General features: G+C 41.0%; 1 protein-coding gene and 2 pseudogenes across 3 annotated transcripts; 2 read left to right on the top strand and 1 right to left on the bottom strand.

Annotated features, from left to right (window-relative positions):
- Positions 1 to 3: 3 nt before the first annotated feature.
- Positions 4 to 3,563, bottom strand: LOC311131699 (coiled-coil domain-containing protein 106-like; annotated as a pseudogene). Its single transcript has 7 exons — positions 3,472 to 3,563; positions 3,232 to 3,298; positions 2,940 to 3,038; positions 2,363 to 2,554; positions 1,848 to 2,009; positions 1,491 to 1,688; positions 4 to 1,326 (listed from the first exon to the last, which is right to left on the bottom strand). The product of its transcript is annotated as a coiled-coil domain-containing protein 106-like (transcript).
- A 129-nt stretch (positions 3,564 to 3,692) lies between these two features.
- On the top strand, positions 3,693 to 6,474 carry tmem238a (transmembrane protein 238a). The gene is made up of 3 exons (XM_084164808.1): positions 3,693 to 4,084; positions 4,744 to 5,093; positions 5,333 to 6,474. The coding sequence occupies exon 2, from the start codon at positions 4,752 to 4,754 to the stop codon at positions 5,067 to 5,069; it is 318 nt and encodes a 105-aa protein (XP_084020934.1). The 5' UTR covers positions 3,693 to 4,084; positions 4,744 to 4,751; the 3' UTR covers positions 5,070 to 5,093; positions 5,333 to 6,474.
- A 6,850-nt stretch (positions 6,475 to 13,324) lies between these two features.
- Positions 13,325 to 18,618, top strand: LOC311132492 (recoverin-like; annotated as a pseudogene). The gene is made up of 2 exons: positions 13,325 to 13,707; positions 18,506 to 18,618. The product of its transcript is annotated as a recoverin-like (transcript).
- The last annotated feature ends 3,437 nt before the right edge of the window (positions 18,619 to 22,055 follow it).

A 22,055-nucleotide genomic window follows, 5' to 3' on the forward strand; every position in this document is an offset into this window, starting at 1 on the left:
CAAACAATGTTTTTTTTTTTTATTGTACAGCAGATGGGTTACACTGCTTTCACTGACCTCAATATACTATCGAAATGTGTAAAGAAAATTTTAATAAATAATACATAAATTAATAAACAACAAATATTGTAGCTGTGGATCAGGTATTAACAAATGGTTCAACAATGAAAACAAATAAATACATGTACAGGTGGAGTTTCTTTAAACCCACGGCTCAGAATGGTGTGCCTGTCCATTAACTTTCTTTACCATCAAAAACACATTTGATGTATGCTCAAATTCTTCACATTTTCCATTCATTTGGACTCCGCAAACTTGTAGAAAATATTTATCTGAATGGCAGTCATCTACAAAAACTAGTAGGGCTCTCAAAGGAAGGAATACAGTGTCTGCAATATGTCAGTGCTTCTACCATTCATGAATCATGCAGCAACTCACACCGCAGATCATCATTCTGCTGCGCCATCTGACTGAATGAAAGATAGATAGCCATGAGTCAAAGACTAAAAACTTAATCCAATTACCATAAACAGCATGTCTAACCAGTGGATGACTCAGGATGGAGCCAACACTATTTTTCTAAGTAACTGCTGTAATAGGCTACATCACAAAATTATCCAGTGTGTGGCATTTAGTTAATACAGTGACAGACTACAAACCTTTCTTACACAAATTCCATCTCTCCTTCCTTGCAAACAATTTATGGGAGAACAGATATCTCTCTCTCAAAAAAAAAAAAAATACTCCTCTCGGTGCCCCCAATGCAGTAATCCTGCAATTAGCCAGTCAGAAAATTATTCAACCACAATTTCCACTTGGGACAATGAATAAGATATTTCAAGCACAGAGGTAAAAAAAAAAATAATAATACAAAACTATTCTGAAGCTAGAGCCAAATGGCTCTTACCGAAGCCTTATAGCCTTTGGTAAGTGACTCCCCATGAAGTTCAATAACTTTTCAGTCTACCTTCCCTTCATGTCTAAACTTATAGGAGGAAAGGACCCTCCATTAGTTTCTGAACCTGTAGGAGATGGGCAGAAGCAGGTGGTTCTTCTTCATGGCTGCCACTTTGGCGTGCATGGGCTCGTCCAGGGCCTTGTAGCAGCGGCGGGCGTAGTCCAGGAGCTTCTCCTTGGAAGACTCAAACTCGCCCACCTCGGCCACCTTCTCTGGGGCTATCAGCAGCATCTCGGCGATGGGGGAGGTGGAGGCCATAGTGTTGCGGTCCACCCGGTGGATCTGGAAGGCCTTGGACATGCTCCTCAGGCGCTGGTAGGTGAGGAGGATCTTCTGGTACCGATGGAGCACACCGTCAGGGTCTTTCACTGAAGGAGAGAGGAGCCATTTTGTTAGCAGTTGATAGGAATTTCCCCCAAAAGTGTGATAACAAGGAAACAATTTTTTACAACATACAATTGAATATTATGACGCAGCTGACAAATGCACTGGGCATAGGAAATAACAGAGCAATAAACTATGACTTGGTTACCTCTTTGTCTTTCCTTGCCCCGAGTGATCCGGAAAACCCGTCTCATTTTCATTCTTGGCTCCCCACCATTCTTGGATCCCTTTTTCTTGGACATCTTCTCGTCCGATGAATCGTCTTCCTCTTCCACTTCCTCTTCCTCCATATAACCATCTTCCTCAAAGTACTTATCTTCTTCGATCACACGCACCTCCTGTTTTACTGGGGAGAAGGGGGGGGGGGGGGGGGGAGTGAGAAAATGTATCCACATACACTTCAAGACACTAGATGACAGTTGACACTAAAGCCTAGCTTAAGCTGTATGATTCTCCCACTCCTAAAAAGCCATCCCACCCTAAATCTATTCTGCTTCCCTCTCACCAGGTACTCTGCTGCTACATGTGTGAGGTTGGCTCTGGACGTGTTTCCGTAGCATTCCAGACCTGGTGGTCATTGGTGAAGGAGGAGGGCTTGGAGCTCTCTCTGGTGGAGGTTTCAGAGTAGTGTAGTTCAGACTAGTGTGCTGGGATTCAGGATAAAAATCTAATAAAGAGGGGAGAGGATAATAGATTTTTAATGGAGTCCCATTTCACCTCTCTCCATGTATCAGCCTATATAGTTGTGTATTCACTTGTATTATGTTCCCAAACAGTGCACTAACTAGAATGTGTGACTAGATAATTTTGAGGCAACAAGTTGAGGTTCAAGAAACAGTGCTTCAATTGAAGCAGTACAGTCAAGTACTAACCCACTGGGCACACACCGGTTGAATCAACGTTGTTTCCACGTTGTTCAACTAAATGACGTTGAACCAACCTGGAATAGATGTTGAATTGACATCTGTGCCCAGTGGGAAGTCAGTAGAAAAGTGCTCCCCCCCAAAAAAAAGTATTTACGGTTGCTCTCCGGGGTCCTCATGGATGAGACAAAGCGTTCCAGCTGGCAGCGCAGGAAGTTGCGTTCCTCCTCCAGGTCCTCGATGCGCTTCTGCAGCCACGAATTCTTCTCCAGGGATACACACAGGTGGGTGCGCAGGTTGGTGATCAGCATGAACGGGCTGTAGTGCGGAGGCATTTCGGAAGCAGACTCTGGAAGGGGGATTAGTGCAGTTCATTATTTGACTATTTGAGGCATTGGTCATACCTCATGGTTAGGCCCTGAGAAGTTATTGACCACCTGACTTATGACACCATAATTACATGATTAATTGAGTTGATTAAGGTATCAAGAGGTGATTATGCAGGGCCCTATTAATAAGGGATGGTAGTTTAATTACCTCCACCCTCCAGGTGAATGGAATTTATATCCAATTAATGACAATCAATAAACTGTAGATCACGTTGTTCGGGTTTGAGTAGCCCTGAACTATCTGATATTGCCATGATAGGAGAACACATTTATAAGGGGTTGCTTAACTTGCTAGTATTCTGTATGAGAGACAGGTAAAATGGTGTGACTGGTGCCCAAATGTACCTTCCAAAATCTGCTCACTCTGGTTCAGATAGGCAGACCGGTCCAGGTTCTCCTCAAAGGGGAAGGAGACTTCATATTCATCCACAACATTATACAGACCTTTAGGGACCACAGTCAATGGTAGTGACACATGAGTGACACGCAATAAAAAATTGTAATTTGATAAATAAACTATTTAAATGGAAGTCCCTTGAGAGTAAGCTAACCCTGCTTTTAAACATTTCCAAAGTAAATGCAGTAATTTTGTAAAATAACAACAGCCTATTCGGAGGAGGAAGACAAATGAAAGTACCGGTTGCATTCCTCGTGTTTGTCCGAGGATCAGTCATCCTTCTTGGGTTGAGTGTTGTTCTGCAAATCTGTAATACATATGGCAACATTGTAACATTATAATAAGCACCATCGTGGATCATACGTTGTAAGAAAAGTGTTAAAACACGAGACGGTGATGGTGATGTCACTAGCTGTAAAACAATTAACGTACCCCCAATGCGATTTAGCCATATAAGTGGGAACTATCTCGTAAGTACACCTGCTCCGAAATTGGTTGCACAAAGCTGAAATGTAGCTAATCAATGATGAATGCACTAAGAATACAGGTAAAAACAACTTATGTTTTAGCATGAAAGGTCAGCGAATGGTTTGCATTAGTTGTTACCTCGTTCTTCAAAAGAGCCGCAAGTTAATAAGCAAGTTAATAACCATCCACTTCCCATCAGGTGAAATGGGGTGAATTCGACAGCTTTTCTACTCGAGCGCACGTGCGTAAATTACTGCGTAGGCGCTGTAACGCTTCGGACTTCCTCTTTGAAATACTTATTTGATGGCTAATGAGAATGTATAATAATTACAGTGAAACCAATCTTATACCTACTTAATCGTGTCTGCAAATAACCTACATAAACTATTGCATTTGCATCTTATAGCCTACCAATGATAACCATTTCATACTATTTTTGGATACTGTTTGTGGGAGGGGCTCAGGTGAGATTGTGGGAGGGGGTAAAGTTGTCGTTGAGAAAACACAAAAAAAGGGAAAAGGTGGGTTCGAATTCGACAATTACGGAAATGCCAACCGCCGATAAACCCCACTGAAGAAGAAGAAGAATACAATACAATTCCGGAAGAATACACAATTTGGCCAGGTAGACAATTATTTGTTCTAATAAATAACGACATTAAACGGTGCCAACACCAGTCGACATCAGTGTCACCTGGGTAAATTAAAAACAAAAGTGTAGAACATGACAAAGCGCAACTAAACTTCAGTCTACCGACTATCAAAAGCCTGTTTAACAATGTATTCTGCCTTACTATTTTCTTTGTGTTGCTTTGGAGTGAAAATGTAATTATTTAGGCTATTCAGATATTATAAAATAGTGCCTTCCCACTGGGCACAGTTTTGATTTACATTTGGTTGAGTTGTCAACTAACGACAATTCAACGTGAAATCAACCAACAATTGCACCCTTTCATTGGATTTAGGTTAAAAGTTGGGTGAAAAAAATACGAAATGTCCTTACTTTGATGACTTTTTGCAAATCTAAACAGTTTTCCAAGTTGATTCAACGTCATTACATATAATATTTTGGTTGAAATTAAGTGGAAACAACGTTGATTAAAACAGTTTTTGTCTAGTGGATTCCTGTTTATACCATACAAACTTTTGGAACCTAATACCAACCACTTTTATTTCCCACTCATGTAGATTAGATTATATTTAGCCTTTCATATTCCCTAGCATATCATATTCATATTTGCTGCACTTATGTTACCAAGATTTCTGATTCCCTCGCTCTCTCAGGTGTGACCATGGGGCTCTGTGACGGCCTGTCCCACTGTAAACTGGCCCTGGCCTTTGCTGTTTTGATGGACTTTCTGGGTGGCGCCGCCTTGCTGGTGGGAGTATTTGTCCCTCTGGATATCAAAGGCAGGGACTTTGGGGATCTCCTGGTGTACACAGGGGCACTGTTCGTGCTCATGTCTCTAGGGGGCTGGGTGCTGTGGTACAGCGGCAACATTGACGGCCTTGCCTCCAGCAAAGAGCTGGGCCACATTGGCACCACCGTGGACCGACTGGCCCGCACCCTCAGCCGCAAGATGCATATCCATCGCACCAGGGGACCTTAGGGCAGTGGCTGTCCATAAAAGCAGGTAAGTTACTTATCGGAACTTGAATAATGGTTTATAGACCCAAACATATTCTAAATGATACATACAGTATAGGGCTCAGCTGTGAAAGAGACAGCATGACTCCCTGTTAAAATAAAGGTTAAATAAAAGAAATACATGCCAAGACATGCTAATTGTGATGCATCTACTCTGCAGCATATAAAATAATTACATGCAATTGATCTGTAACCTCTCGCTCTCTCTGCCTCTTCTTTCAATAGGCTTTCTGTCTACACATTGGTGGGTGGATGCCAGACATGGATCAATTACCCCCAATCTCCCCTCACATTGAACCACTTCAATAGTTCTTGTTCTAGTGCAGTATTTTACATTTTCTTCTGAGACTTGAGTCCATCAGTATTAATGTTTGATGGGTAATAATAGCACTGTTTCATGCCAAGCAGTCGAATGCACTCACCTAACGTGTAATGTCCCCTGTATATTACAAACGATTAATGTCCAAACATTTCTTTAATAATGCAATTGCTCATCTGTTACATGGATGCTATTAGTGGATGTGATTTGAAATCTCTTGTGTGGTCTTACAGTCAATCTTTTTCATATAGGTATTTTGCAAATAAATGTTTCCTTGCTTGAACAGCCTCTTCGGGGCTCTTTCAATTTTGGAAAGGTTTATAGGTGTACTAGTAATGTAAATCATTTTGATGGTAGTGAAATATTAATTGCTTGTCACAAACTGCAACCCTGCAGTGTAATAACTGTGATCCATTGCGTTTTACATTTCTAGTAGGCACACTTCCAGCAGTTGCAGTATTTTCAGTCTCTCTGACCATTCCCTCTTATCTTGGGACAGTTCCTACAGTGAACTGTAGATGGAGACAAACTCATTTATTCTCAGGTCCCCACAAGGAGAGTATGTGCATTATGTACCAGTAGACCTGTTTGGACTGACACTCTTATTCAACCAAATTTACATTTTACATTTTAGTCATTTAGCAGACGCTCTTATCCAGAGCGACTTACAGAAGCAATTAGGGTTAAGTGCCTTGCTCAAGGGCACATCGACAGATTTTTCACCTAGTCGGCTCGGGGATTAGAACCAGCAACCTTTCGGTTACTGACACAACGCTCTTAACCACTAAGCCACAAATCACACAGCATACATTTAAACGCACTTAAGAACCTACATGCACTCAATGCATATTCCATCGTAGAGACACACCAATGCAAGTATGTATGGTGACTACTATGCCTACTACTATGTGTAGATAGATATTCATAATTGTACTCTTGTTTGTAGGTGCTGTGTATGACCACAATTCAATATGCCAATAAGAGCAAATGTTTAATGCTGCCTTATTCAGAGGATACCGTCAATAAACTCATATCCTGTAAACCTGGCAATAAGTATTTAGTACTTAAGCTTCATGGAAGGCAGGGGAGAGAAAATGGGCTCTCCTGGAAGAAGAGAAAATAGATTTGTCCTGCCAAATGTATAGCTTTTTTTGACTTGTGGTCTATAAGAGGGCAACTCTGGTGTAAGAGGGCCAGCCACAGTGTGTGCAGAGTTTTGTTCCAGTTCAGCATCAACACCTGATTTAATTAATTAATGATGGTCTTCAATTTAATCATGGCCTTAAATGAAGATCATGATTAGTCTAATCCGGTTTTTAAGAGCTGGGCAAAAACAAAGGAGCTGGAACAAAAGCCTGCACAGTCTGAGGTCCGCCAGGACCGGAGTTGCCCTGCCTATATAGCCTGGCCTGTTTGTTCCATGTTCCATTGTTGTGATCTAATCGCCAGCTCTTTTCATACTCCTCACTATATTTACCATGGCATGTATCTTTGACAAACAGACGGATGGATGGCGTGGCCATTAGATCGCTTTGGCACTGCTCCGTCCTGGCATAAACCATCACTTTAGCCTCTCCTCCCTCTGTCTCGCCGTCAATCAAAAGATTCCTTCAATAGCACGGCCGGCCCGCCACCCACTAGGCCTAAACCTTAATTTAGAGCGAAGGTTAGACTGTATTCGGTCTTGGGGCAGCAGCTTTACTGGCTCAGAGAGTTGAGGGGGCTGTCGAAACACAATCCAATAACCAGGGGCTCTGTGCAAAGTAAATTTCTAGCCCAGGGGACAAACCCCTCTTTAAAATAGGAATAGATGGACAAAACAAGTGGGGGTGAATGTGTGTCAGGCCAGGGAGATCACAATGGATACGGTGTGTGTGGACAAAGTGGAATGTGAGGACAAGATTATAGCTGAAGAGTGTCACTATACCATCCTGCTTTAAGGGGATCCGGAGCTATGCCTCTGTCAATGGGTGTTCTGGCCATCTGAACCTTTAAGTAGTTTGATTTAATTCACAGGTTAATTGGGGGACTGATGTTAACAAACACGTCTTGGCGCCAGTCTATCCAGAGGTCTCTCTTGGTGTGGTTGAGAAAATTAAATCAAAGTTAAGGTATTTCAGTACCTGGCATCAATTAAATTAAATTCAAACAACTTTATTTCCCCCCTTAGGACAATTCTATAGGTGCTATAGTGGTGCTTCACACACACAGTGCATTTGGAATGTATTCTACATTTTGTTACCTTACAGCCTTATTCTAAAATTGATTAAATCGTTTTTTTTCCTTATCAATCTACACACAATACCCCATAATGACAAAGCAAAAACTGGTTTTTAGAAATATATGTACACAGTACCAGTCAAAAGTTTGGACACACCTACTCATTCCAGGGTTTTTCTTTATTTTTTACTATTTCTACATTGTAGAATAATAGTGAAGACATCAAAACTATGAAATAACACATATGGAATCATGTAGTAACCAAAAAAGTGTTAAACATATCAAAATATATTTTATATTTGAGATTCTTCAAATAGCCACCCTTTGCCTGGATGACAGCTTTGTACACTCTTGGCATTCTCTCAACCAGATTCATGAGGTAGTCACCTGGAATGCATTTCAATTAACAGGTGTGCCTTCTTAAAAGTACATTTGTGGAATTTCTTTCCTTCTTAATGTGTTTGAGCCAATCAGTTTTGTTGTGACAAGGTAGGGGTGGTATACAGAAGATAGCCCTATTTGGTAAAAGACCAAGTCCATATTATGGCAAGAACAGCTCAAATAAGCAAAGAGAAACAACAGTCCATCATTACTTTAAGATATGAAGGTCAGTGAATATGGAAAATTACAATAACTTTTAATGTTTATTCAAGTGTGGTCGCAAAAACCATCAAGCGCTATGATGAAATTGGCTCTCATGAGGACCGCTACAGGAAAGGAAGACCCGGAGTTACCTCTGCTGCAGAGGATAAGTTCATTAGAGTTAACTGCACCTCAGATAGCAGCCCGGGGTCCTCTGTAGCTCAGCTGGTAGAGCACGGCGCTTGTAACGCCAAAGTAGTGGGTTCGATCCCCGGGACCACCCATACACAAAAAAATTATGCATGCATGACTGTAAGTCGCTTTGGATAGAAGCGTCTGCTAAATGGCATATTATTATATTATAAATAAATACTTCACAGAGTTCAAGTAACGGACACATCTCAACATCAACGGTTCAGGCCTTCATGGTTGAATTGCTGCAATGAAACCACTACTAAAGGACACCAATAAGAAGAAGAGACCTGCTTGGGCCAAGAAAGATGAGCAATGGACATTAGACAGGTGGAAATGTGTCCTTTGGTCTGGAGTCCAAATATGAGATTTTTGGTTCCAACCGGCGTGTCTTTGTGAGACGCGGTGTGGGTGAACGGATGATCTCTGCATGTGTAGAATGGAGGAGGAGGTGTTATGGTGTGGGGGTGCTTTGCTGGTGACACTGTGATTTATTTAGAATGCAAGGCACACTTATCCAGCATGGCTACCACAGCATTCTGCAGCGATACGCCATCCCATTTGGTTTGGGCTTAGTGGGACAATGTCCCAACACACCTCCAGGCTGTGAAAGGGCTATTTTACCAAGAAGGAGAGTGATGGAGTGCTGCATCAGATGACCTGGCCTCCAATTGAGATGGTTTGGGATGAGTTGAAACGCAGAGTGAAAGAAAATCAGTCAACAAGTGCTCAGTATTTGTGGGAACTCCTTCAAGACTGTTGGTAAAGCATTCCAGGTGAAGCTTGTTGAGAGAATGCCAAGTGTGCAAAGCTGTCATCAAGCCAAAAGTTGGCTACTTTGAAGAATCTCAAATATAACATATTTTGATTTGTTTAACTTACTACATGATTCCATATGTGTTATTTCATCGTTTTGATGTCTTCACTATTATTCTACAATGTAGAAAATTGTAAAAATAAAGAAAAACCCTTGAATGAGTAGGTGTGTCCAAACTTTTGACTGGTACTGTATATTACATTTACATATGTATTCAGACCCTTTACTTTGTTGAAGCACCTTTGGCAGCGATTACTTCCTCGAGTCGTCTTGGGTATGACGCTACAAGCTTGGGACACCTGTATTTGGGGAGTTTCTCCCAAGTCCGGGCTCTGGCTGGGCCACTCAAGGACATTCAGAGACTTGTCCCGAAGCCACTCCTGCGTTGTCTTGGCTGTGTGCTTAGGGTCATTGTCCTGTTGGAAGATTAACTTTCACCCCAGTCTGAGGTCCTGAATGCTCTGGAGCAGGTATTCATCAAGGATCTCTCTGTACTGTGCTCCATTCATCTTTCCCTCAATCCTGATGACCACAGCTTGATGCTGCCACCACCATGTTTCACCGTAGGGATGGTGCCAGGTTTCCTCCAGACGTGATGCTTGGCATTCAGGCCAAAGTGTTTAATCTTGGTTTCATCAGACAAGAGAATCTTGTTTCTCATGGTCTGAGAGTCTTTAGGTGCCTTTTGGCAAACTCCAAGCGGGCTGTCATGTGCCTTTTTGTTGAGGAGTGACTTCCATCTGGCCACACTACCATAAAGGCCTGATTGGTGGAGTGCTGCAGAGATGGTTGTCCTTCTGGAAGGTTCTCCCATCTCCACAGAGGAATCTCTGGAGCTCTGTCAGAGTGACCATCAGGTTCTTGGTCACCTCCATGACCAAGGCCCTTCTCCCCCGATTGCTCAGTTTGGCAGGGTGGCCAGCTCTAGGAAGAGTCTTGGTGGTTCCAAACTTCTTCCATTTAAGAATGATGGAGGGCACTGTGTTCTTGGGGACCTTCAATGCTGCAGACATTTTTTGGTACCCTTCCCCAGATCTGTGCCTCGACACAATCCTGTCTTGGAGCTCTACGGACAATTCCTTCAACCTCATGGCTTGGTTTTTGCTCTGATATGCATTCAACTGTGGGACCTTATATAGACAGGTGTGTGCCTTTTCAAAATCATGTCCAATCAATTGAATTTACCACAGGTGTACTCCAATCAAGTTGTAAAAACATCTCAAGGATGATCAATGGAAACAGGATGCACCTGAGCTCAATTTCGAGTCTCATAGCAAAGGGTCTGAAAACGTATTTCTGGTTTTTATTTTTAATACATTTGCAAAAATGTCTAAAAACCTGTTTTCGCTTTGTCATTATGGGGTATTGTGTGTAGATTGATGAGGAAAAACATATATATTTAATCAATTTTAGAATAAGGCTGTAATGTAACAAAATATGGAAAAAGTGAAGGGCTCTGAATACTTTCCGAATGCACTGTATAACAAACAAGCACATAGACAAAAAATAGACATATAATCAGTATCCTCAATGGTTTCTCTGATTGGTGTGCCCTTGAGCAAGGAAATTAACCCCCTAAAACTGCACCAGAAGCGCTCACCGAAAATTGGTAACCGGTATTATACTACGGTCTAAAATACATACCTCTTTTGCTGTAAGAATGTTTGTATTCATTTAAAACACAAAATAATTTTTATTAATTTAGATTCAAACACACTTTGGCTGCATTTAAACAGGCAACCCAATTATGATATTTTGGCAATAATTGGGCAAAAGATCGGCATTGGGATGCCTGAGTAAACACAGCCTTTCTGGCTAAGATTCAATACACAGTGTTAAAATCAGTACATAGGCCCATCTTTTTCAGTGTTGATAAACGAAAACCCCTTCACAGTGTTGGGTCCCTATAATACGCTGACTGTGGGTGTCAAATTAACATTGTGCCTGTCAATTAACCAATAACACTAAGCATTACAGGTGGGGTAAGGAAAAGGGAGAAGGAGAAAACGTGTTAACCAAGTCAATAAAAACTTGGCCCCTCCAGAGGGCTATACTACAAAGCAGGATCAATGAGTTAGCCAGCTAACTTTGATAAACAACCATAAATAACTATTCATTTTCTTGTTCATTATACTTAGGTACAGTGGGGAGAACAAGTATTTGATACACTGCCGATTTTGCAGGTTTTCCTACTTACAAAGCATGTAGAGGTCTGTCATTTTTATCATAGGTACACTTCAACTGTGAGAGATGGAATCTAAAACAAAAATCCAGAAAATCACATTGTATGATTTTTAAGTAATTAATTAGCATTTTATTGCATGACATAAATATTTGATACATCAGAAAAGCAGAACTTAATATTTGGTACAGAAACCTTTGTTTGCAATTACAGAGATCATACGTTTCCTGTAGGTCTTGACCAGGTTTGCACATACTGCAGCAGGGATTTTGGCCCACTCCTCCATACAGACCTTCTCCAGATCCTTCAGTTTTCGGGGCAATACGGACTTTCAGCTCCATCCAAAGATTTTCGATAGGGTTCAGGTCTGGAGACTGGCTAGGCCACTCCAGGACCTTGAGATGCTTCTTACGGAGTCACTCCTTAGTTGCCCTGGCTGTGTGTTTCGGGTCATTGTCATGCTGGAAGACCCAGCCACGACCCATCTTCAATGCTCTTACTGAGGGAAGGAGTGTGGTGGGCTACGGCTTATGGGTCATGGTTCAGGTAAGCGCACTTAAGTGCCCTGGACCAAAGACAGAGGGGCCAATCATCACTAACTCGTCTTAGTTCTGTAAGACCCAAGAAACTAAAGGTTTAGCCCTTTCTAATTACTGGAGAAGAATAGGTTACCTTTGTGTTTTGAGACCACCCTTTACTATTCTGTCTCTGTCTCGATAGTGGTTAAGTATACACGATGGAAAGAGGGGGTTTATGAACATCTTAAATAGTAAAAGGAGTTCGACAAAAAGAGGATCTACATCAACAAAGGAATCTTTGCTCACTGTTATGCTGCTCCCAAACATGGTGATTTAATAAAGCTAACATGGTAATTTACCTTGAAGGTGATTTGAATAAAGCTTGATGGTTTATTAAATGACCACATCTGGCAACAACGAAACAGTGAGCATGTTTTCTATATTACAGTACATAGTTGAACATGTTTGACCAAACCCTCTACTTAAGTGGGATCCCAACTGACTAAAGCACCCAAACCTAAAAGACGGACCTACAGTTGGCAATCTAGGAACTGCCAAAAATGTGTTGAGAAATGGTTACATGGCCCCTATACACTAATCTCAGCTGATATCTGTAAAAACAGCTAATATCTGTAAGACCATTGTTGTTGTTTTCTTATTCAACTCAAGTGTTGATAATGGACTAGTCTTAGTGATGGTGTTGAAGGTAAAGCTACAGACAATACCTACACAGCAGTCTATGTGGATAAAATGATATGGCAATAGGTTTAAAATAATGTCATTGTTTAATGTTGTTTGTACTTTACTTGTTAAGAATGGGCAATAGAAAAATAAGGACATATTAAGACATTACATAGACATTGCATAAAATATATTATGTGTGTTAACATGTAGAAATGATGGAGGCTCTGTCCCGCGACCGGGAGACCCATGGGGGCGGCGCACAATTGGCCCAGCGTCGTCCAGGGTAGGGGAGGGAATGGCCGGCAGGGATGTAGCTCAGTTGGTAGAGCATGGCGTTTGCAACGCCAGGGTTGTGGGTTCGATTCCCAGGGGGGGCAGTATGAAAAATAAGAGCTTCTGCCAAAATGACTTAAAAAATGTAAGAAGTTCATTTGGGTGTGTTTGTGGCTCAGCGCCTTAAAAATCCTGTATAATTGACTTAGCCCAGCCGGCAGGTGTTACAGAATCCCACTTTTCTCAATCCCACTTTTCTCTCCGCTGACCATATGAGTATCACTTTAATCTTGACTCGTCTTCTCTGAGTCACTCACACAGGTAAGATAGACATCTATTTATGTCTTGTTTCCACATCACAGTCCGTGTTGATATACATTTGCCCTATAATGGTCATAACTGGTCTATTTCTTTCACCTGAAAACATAACATGGGGAACGGCAAGAACAGCGCCTTCTCCAAAGAGATCCTGGAAGACCTGAAGCTCAGCACCAAGTTCACAGAGACGGAGATCACCCATTGGTAAAACAACTTCCAGAAGTTGTGTCCCACAGGATGTATCACGCCCAAGGAGTTCGAGGTCACCTACAGCTTCTTCTTCCTCCCCGAGAGCAATGCCCATATGTACGCGCAGCATGTCTTCTGCTCTTTCGACACCAACGATGACGGCACTCTGGACTTCAAGAAGTACATCATCGCACTGCACCTGACGTCCACGGGCAAGACAACCAGGAAGCTGGAGTGGACCTTCTCGCTGTTCGACGTGGACAAGACGGATACATCACCAAGTCGGAAGTGACCGAGATCTGCAGCGCGAGTGGGGGGAAGGGAAGCGGGGAACGGATGGGTAGATAGAGATGGCATGTATGTTAGAAACTAATGCTATTGACTGATGCTTGTCATCTAAATCCAAACTAGCCTTAAATTAGCCCTCTGTATTGGCATTGAGGGGGTTAAGGCTGTGTGAGGTTGATTCTGGTCACCAAGTGTCATATGGTTGTACTACTTCAAATCAAGTTTTATTTGTCACATGCGCCGAATACAACAGGTGTAGACCTTACAGTGAAACGCTTACTTACAAGCCCTTAACCAACAATGCAGTTTTAAGAAAAATAAGTGTTAAAGTATTTTCTAAAATAAACTGAAGTAAAAAATAAATAAATAAAAATAGAAAATAGAAAAATAACAAATAATTAAAGAGCAACAATAAAATAACAGTAACTAGGCTATATACTGGGGTACTGGTACAGAGTCAATGTGCGCGGGCACAGGTTAGTCGAGGTAATAGAGGTAATATGTACATGTAGGTAGAGGTAAAGTGACTATGCATAGATAATAAACAGAGAGTAGCAGCACCGTAAAAAATGGGGGTGGGGGGGCGTGCTCAGCCATCCTTTTCATGTAGTCCACGATCATCTCCTTTGTCTTGATCAGGTTGAGGGAGAGGTTGTTATCCTGGCACCACACTTCCAGGTCTCTGACCTCCTCCCTATAGGCTGTCTCGTCGTTGTCGGTGATCAGGCCTACCACTGTTGTGTCGTCGGCAAACTTAATGATGGTGTTGGAGTCGTGCTTGACCATGCAGTCATGAGTGAACAGGGAGTACAGGAGGGGACTGTGCATGCTCGGAGTACACGTCCTGGTCATCCATCTGGCCCTGCGGCCTTGTGAATGTTGACCTGTTTAAAGGTCTTACTCACATTGGCTACGGACAGCATGATCACACAGTCGTCCGGAACAGCTGGTGCTCTCATACATGCTTCAGTGTTGCTAGCCTCAAAGCGAGCATAGAAGTCATTTAGCTCATCTGGTAGGCTCGTGTCACTGGGCAGCTCGCGGCTGTGCTTCCCTTTGTAGTCTGTAATAGTTTGCAAGCCCTGCCACTTCATACGAGCATCGGAGCCGGTGTAGTAGGATTCAATCTTAGTCCTGTATTGATGCGTTGCCTGGTTTGATGGTTCGTCGAAGGGCATAGCAGGATTTCTTATAAGCGTCCAGGTTTGAGTCCCGCTCCTTGAAAGCGGCAGTTCTACCCTTTAGCTCAATGCAGATGTTGCTTGTAATCCATGGCTTCTGGTTGGGGTATGTACGCACAGTTACAGTGGGGACGACGTCATCGATGCACTTATTGATGAAGCCAGTGACTGATGTGGTGTACTCCTCAATGCCATCGGAAGAATTACGGAACATATTCCAGTTTGTGCTAGCAAAACAGTTCTGTAGCTTAGCATCTGCGTCATCTGACCATTTCTGTATTGAGCGAGTCACTGGTACTTCCTGCTTTAATTTTTGATTGTAAGCAGGAATCAGGAGGATAGAGTTATGGTCAGATTTGCCAAATGGAGGGCGAGGGAGAGCTTTGTACATGTCTCTGTGTGTGGAGTCAAGGTGGTCTAGAGTTTTTTTTATCTCTGATTGCACATGTAACATGCTGGTAGAAATGAGGTAAAGTTTCCCTGCATTAAAGTCCCCGGCCACTAGGAGCGCCGCCTCTGGATGAGCATTTTCTTGTTTGCTTATGGCCTTATACAGCTCGTTGAGTGCGGTCTTAGTGCCAGCATCGGTTTGTGGTGGTAAATAGACAGCTACGAAAAATATAGATGAAAATACTCTTGGTAAATAGTGTGTTCTACAGCTTATCATGAGATACTCTACCTCAGGAGAGCAAAACCTCGAGACTTCCTTAATATTAGATTTCATGCATCAGCTGTTATTGACAAATGGACACAGACCCCCACCCCTTGTCTTACCGGAGGCAGCTTTTCTATCTTGTCGATGCACGGAAAACCCAGCCAGCTGTATGTTATCCATGTCGTCGTTCAGCCACGACTCTGTGAAACATAAGATATTACAGGTTTTAATGTCCCGTTGGTAGGATAGTCTTGATCAAATCAAATCAAATCAAATTTTATTTGCCACATGCGCCGAATACAACAGGTGTAGACATTACCGTGAAATGCAGTTTATTATCCAATGACTGCACGTTGGCTAATAGGACGATTGGTCGAGGCGGATTACCCACTCGCCGTCGGATCCTTACAAGGCACCCGACCTACGTCCCCTATATCTCTGTCTTTTCTTCATGCGAATGAGAGGGATTTGGGCCTTGTCCGGTGTCTGAAGTAAATCCTTCGTGTCCGACTCGTTGTTGAGCTACTTGGTGATTGACAGAGATGGGGGAGGGGCTGTTGTTAGGGTCTCAGGCAGTATGGAGGAGGGATAAGCCTCAAGCTCTGTTTTAGCTTCTAAGATCTGTAGTCCCGTGTAGCTCAGTTGGTAGAGCATGGCGCTTGCAACGCCAGGGTTGTGGGTTCGTTTCCCACGGGGAGCCAGTATGAAAAAAGAAGAAAAAAAAAATGTAATACACCCCCTGAACAGATCCTCTGACATTTCTACACACAAACCTTTTACCCAGAAATGGCCGATGCTTATATCAAGGGTTCTCAACCATAGGATAATTAAACACTTTACAACATGAGCAAACTAAACCATAAAATTGAATGTTCAATCAAAAAAATCTTGACTTTATATTTGAAAAAGATAGTGGAAACCCCAATATCTCACAATTCATTGCTTGGGTGCCTCACTTCTGCTATGGAGTCTCAAGGAGCACTATAGTGACCTGGAGGCAGGTGTGAATTATTTTGCCTCAGTGATAGTGTCAATGTCCCTGTGGTGCAGATTCATTCTGGCACTGATTAACTGGACCCTTAGTCAGCTCTACATCACTTAGGTAACCAGTTGTATACTGAGGGTGGCCTGAATTAATGAGCGGTAAACAATTTAACATGACCTAGTACTGAGGTTAAACTGAAAGGGTGTAGGAGGGAGGGAGGAAATTAGGGAGGGAGGGAGGGAGGGAGGGAGGGATAAACAGTGTCTCAAACTTAAAGACTCATCTCTGTGTGTCCTGGGCTGCAGGTCAAAATGTACGTGGCAGTCACTGTGCGATTATCTCCCATGGCTGTCTGAAAGTAAATGTGTAATTTGTTCAAACATGCAAAGGAGGTTGAATACTAAAATCGTTAATAATGTTTTAACTCAAATGTAAATGTTTTTTTAAACCTACCATTTCTTATATGGCTCTTCGAATGATAGTGAGTGTCCCACCATGTAGTGATAATGGTGAAGTACACAATATTGCCAACCAATATCTGAACAGTCAGTGCTTTGCCATGTAAATGTGACCAATGGCAAACGCCACAATGTATTTTGCTGGGGTTAGTAGTAGTTTATATATATATATATATATAAAGCAAATGTCCTTCTAAAGAAACGGAGTCTGTGTGAACTGTTAATGAGAACAAGCTGCTGCTTTGTCAGTTCGCACCAGTCCTTAGGCTCTAATCTTCTTTAAGCTCCATGTTTACAGTTGAAACGCTGACATTTGGTTTTTGTACCACCATACTTCTCTCCAAAATGTTATTTTGATTGCTTACAAGACATGGGAACACAATGCGATTTAATCAAAACTAAGGTTCAGATGGGAAGCATATTTATAAATGGTAGATACTAACATTTGAAATCCCTCAAAACCAACATATTTCACTGAATGCAAATATTTTAAATTTTCATGTGAATGGTATATGATTATTTCAGACATTTACATTGTTTTAGGAAAGAATGCAGTGTGTGTTTTTGACAACGCTCCGGAGCGATACATTTTCTTTATACCTATAAAGATTATAATTTGATCGTTTCATAGTACATCCATCAATGTTCCACAGTAATCTCTCTTTTAAAATGTTCCCATATAAACTTAATCAGGCCTGGGATAAAGTTTTGTGAGAAGATTAAAAAGAACAGGATTGGGGTGTTCTAAGGGTATGTTCTCATGTTCTCTGGTGTTTATATAGGGTGAGAGAATGTCCATGACATCCTTTCACAAACACTTTACAACAACAAGCCGCTTGTATTGAGCGTAATTCCAAAAGTGAATGTGGATAAAATGGTTTCATGGTTTTTGGCATAGTTCGCAAGATTTGCTTTTGTTTGTCTGTAAATCTCCCATGTTACAGAATAACTGATGAAAGTGACAAACCGTAAAACTTCAATTAAACACTGAGTCTCAAATAGCCGCCTGTCACTTTTAATAGCCTGGCATCAGCACACATTTCAGCAAATAAACACCTGTTTCAAATAAATGCCAGGTCTAAATTAATTATTTATGAGATTACCATGGATACAGCTCTGATATTCCCACGGTCATGTGCATTAAAAACATTTGTACAAAATTCTGTCATTGGTGCTAGCCATCGCACCACCAAACAGAAAACACTACATCACCGGAATCGCTCTCCATGGTGTTGAAGCGCGAAATGGGGGTGTATGATAGGCAGTCTAGTCGTTGCAAGTCTGATCTGCGATGGATTTGTTATTATAATGTTTGTACTGGTCATCCTGGTCTCAATAAACAGTGTGGTAGTCTATTCAAAATTGTTTTGAGCAAAAGCTGTGTGCATTAAGGAAATAGACACCTGGCTCAAATAGAGGCCTGTCTCTAATAAGTGCTGGTTGTGTTCAGTGATTGAAGCAAATTTACGGTATACCATATTTAGTCCCTCCCTGATATTTTGCTGATCCTAAACGATGCCCCTTGTGTGTCCAACAGGCTATTTTCAAGCTAATTCCTAAGGATAACAGGCTGAGCTGCCCAACGACGAGAACACACCAGAGAAGAGGGCCAACAAACTCTGGACATTCTTTGAGAAAAGACAATGGTGAGAAAAAAAAAGTATTGTTTAATGTGATTTCACTTTCTTGTATTTTTTACCCAAATTTCGTGATATCTAATTGGTAGTTAGTCTTGTCCCATCGCTGCAACCCCGTATGTGTGTCACTGACTTATGTTATGATGTACATAAATTATTGTGCAATTGCCATATATTGAAGTGTAGACTTTATACTATATGCTGAGTATACAAAACATTAAGAACACCTTCCTGATATTGAGTTGCACCCTCCCCCCCTTTTGCCTTCAGAACAGCCTCAATTCGTCAGGGTATGGACTATACAAGGTGTTGAAAGTGTTCCACAGGGATGCTGGCCCATGTTGACTCCAATGCTTCCCACAGTTGTGTCAAGTTGGCTGGATGGCCTTTGGGTGGTGGACCATTCTTGATACACACAGAAACTGTTGAACTTGAAAAACCCAGCAGCGTTGCAGTTCTTGACACAACCGGTGCGCCTGGCACCTACTACCATATCCCGTTCAAAGGCACTTAAATCTTTTGTCTTGCCCCTTCACCCTCTGAATGGCACGCATACACAATCCATGTCTCAGTTGTCTCAAGGCTTAAAAATCCTTCTTTAACCTGTCTCCTCCCCTTCATCTACACTAATTGAAGTGGATTTAACAAGTGACATCAATAAGGGATCATAGCTTTCACCTGGATTCACCTAGTCAGTCTATGTCATGGAAAGAGCAGGTGTTCATAATGTTTTGTACACTCAGTGTATAATGTATACTGGTATTGCACACATTTTGAAAGTTGTCTGTCAGAAGTATAACAATGTAACCGATGGGTTGGACGATGCTCTTCTTATCAATTATCTTGAAAAAACATATACTCAAACTGGAAATCAACCAATCCTCCATTGTTAAGACAATGGAAAAATCATATGCTTCATTAACTAAATATTGAAAGAGCCTAGGCAACAGAGTGGAACAAAATGGTGCAATTTGAGGACGTGTCGGAGAGTAGTGCAGGCACTGGAGATAGGAGTGAAAACAGATGTTGTTGATGTTTGTGTGCGTCTGTATGTTGTCTTTTGTATGTGCATGTTTTGGGTTGTATTGTTTGAAGAAAAAATATATAAAATCCACAAAATAAATCTATATCACTTGGACTTGATATTTAGCTTCAGAATGTTTTGAGAAAGGCTGAAGAGTTTTGAGAGCTGTTAAGAGGGGTTTCGTTTTTTAATCTTCAACATAGAAATGCTACCAAAAATAATTTACTGAAACTGGTTACAAATGACGGAGTCACCCATGATTCACCAAATTATAGTTTGAAGGAGGAAGCAAAGTACTTTAAGCATATGTTTTTGTCGCCTCCATCTCCTCTAACTGAAGCTAATTGTAGGGATTTTTTTTCTATTGATAATGTAAAAGTAACAGCCATACAGAAAGACTCATGTGAAGGTGAAATTACAGAGGAGGAACTTCTGGATGCAATTAAAGACTTTAAGTCAGGGAAAACTCCAGGGTTGGATGGCATACCAGTCGAGGTATACCAAACCTTTTTTGATATACTCAGAGGACCGTTATTATCATGTTTTAACCACTCCTATGTAAATGGTAGATTATCAAACGCTCAAGAAGAAGGTCTGAGTTCATTATTACTGAAACAGGATACAAGTGTAAAACATAAAGATCCAGTCCATTAAAAAAATTGGAGGCCCCTTACACTTCCGTGTTGTGATGCAAAAATTCTAGCAAAATGTATAGCGCATAGAATTAAAAAGGTATTGTCGGACATTATTCATTCTAATCAGACAGGTTTTTTACATGGACGATACATTGGAGATAATATAAGGCAAGTACTGGAAACAATAGAACACTGAAAAATCTGGAAAACCAGGCCTGCTATTCATAGCAGACTTTGAAAAGGCATTTGATAAAGTACGACTGGAGTTTATATATAAATGCCTGGAGCATTTCAATTTTGGAGAATCTCTTATAAAATAGGTGTAAAATAGTAAATAATGGCTATTTCTCAGAAAGTTTTAAACTGTCAAGAGGAGTGAAACAAGGTTGTCCACTATCGGCATATCTATTTATTATGACCATTGAAATGTTAGCTATTAAAATCAGATCCAACAATAATATCAAGGGATTAGAAATCCAGGGCTTAAAAACAAAGGTGTCATTGTACGCTGATGATTCATGTGTTCTTTTAAATCCACAACTTGAATCCCTCCACAGTCTCATAGAGGATAAATGTACTATATTACATATTGGATCACAAAAAAAATTAAAATGTTACATTACCATGTAGTTTACCAGAAATTATTAAATATTAAAGCATTAGACCTATCACTAAAGCTTCAGTCATACAGAAGTTATACTTAAATCCGAACTGGTTCTCTAGCAAATTAGTAAGATTGTCTCACCCAATGTTCAAGAATGGCCTTTTCCCCTTTATTCAGATTACAACCTCTCACTTTCAGTTATTTGAAAGGGAAATCATCTCCCAAATATCACTATTTCTAAAACAAGCCATAGAAAGTTGGTTGCAATTTCAATTTAATACTCCAGAAACGACAGAACAAATAATGCAACAAATATTGTGGTTAAACTCAAATATACTACTTGATAAAAAAACATTATTTTTTTAAACAATGTTTAAAAAAGGTATAATCTTTGTAAATGATATCATAGGTAGGACTGGTGGAGTTATGTCACACATGCAGCTAATAAAAACATATGGAAATGTCTGCTCTACCCAAAATTACAACCAAATAATTGCAGCATTACCGCAAAAATGGAAGAGGAAAGTGAAAGGGGGAAAAGTAAGGAGCTTGTCTGTTGGCCCTGAAATTAAAGAACATAATTGGTTAAAGAAAATTGTGATAAATAAAAAAGTATACCAGTTTAATTTAAGGACCAAAGGATTGACAGCCATCCCATATAGATTGCAAAATAGTTGGGAAGAGATTTTTGACGTACCGATTCCATGGCATAGTGTTTATGAACTGATATGCAAAACGACGCCGGATTCAAAACTTAGAATTTTTCAATTTAAATTATTATACAAAATTCTTGCTACCAATAGAATGTTATTTATATGGGGGATACAATCTTCCCAGCTCTGCAGATTTTGCTGCGAAGAGACAGAATCATTAGATCATTTGTTTTGGTACTGTCCATTTGTTGCTTGTTTTTGGACACAGGTCCAGGAATGGCTGAAGGACTGCAAAATGTACCTGGAGCTAACCCTACAGATAGCACTACTGGGTGATCTGAAAAGTCATTGTCAATCGATCAATAATATAATAATACTTTTAGCCAACAATTTTTTTTTAAAAATGTACAATCTGTAGAAACAATAAGAATAGAAGGGTTCAGAAGTTTTGTGAAACATCACAGTGCAGTTAAAAAATATATGGCAAATAGAAATCCAATATGGATGGTGTTAAGAGATAGATGGGAGGTGTTG

Source organism: Coregonus lavaretus, assembly GCF_964263955.1.
Source record: "Coregonus lavaretus genome assembly, chromosome: 7".
NCBI classification, from domain to species: Eukaryota; Metazoa; Chordata; class Actinopteri; order Salmoniformes; family Salmonidae; genus Coregonus; species Coregonus lavaretus.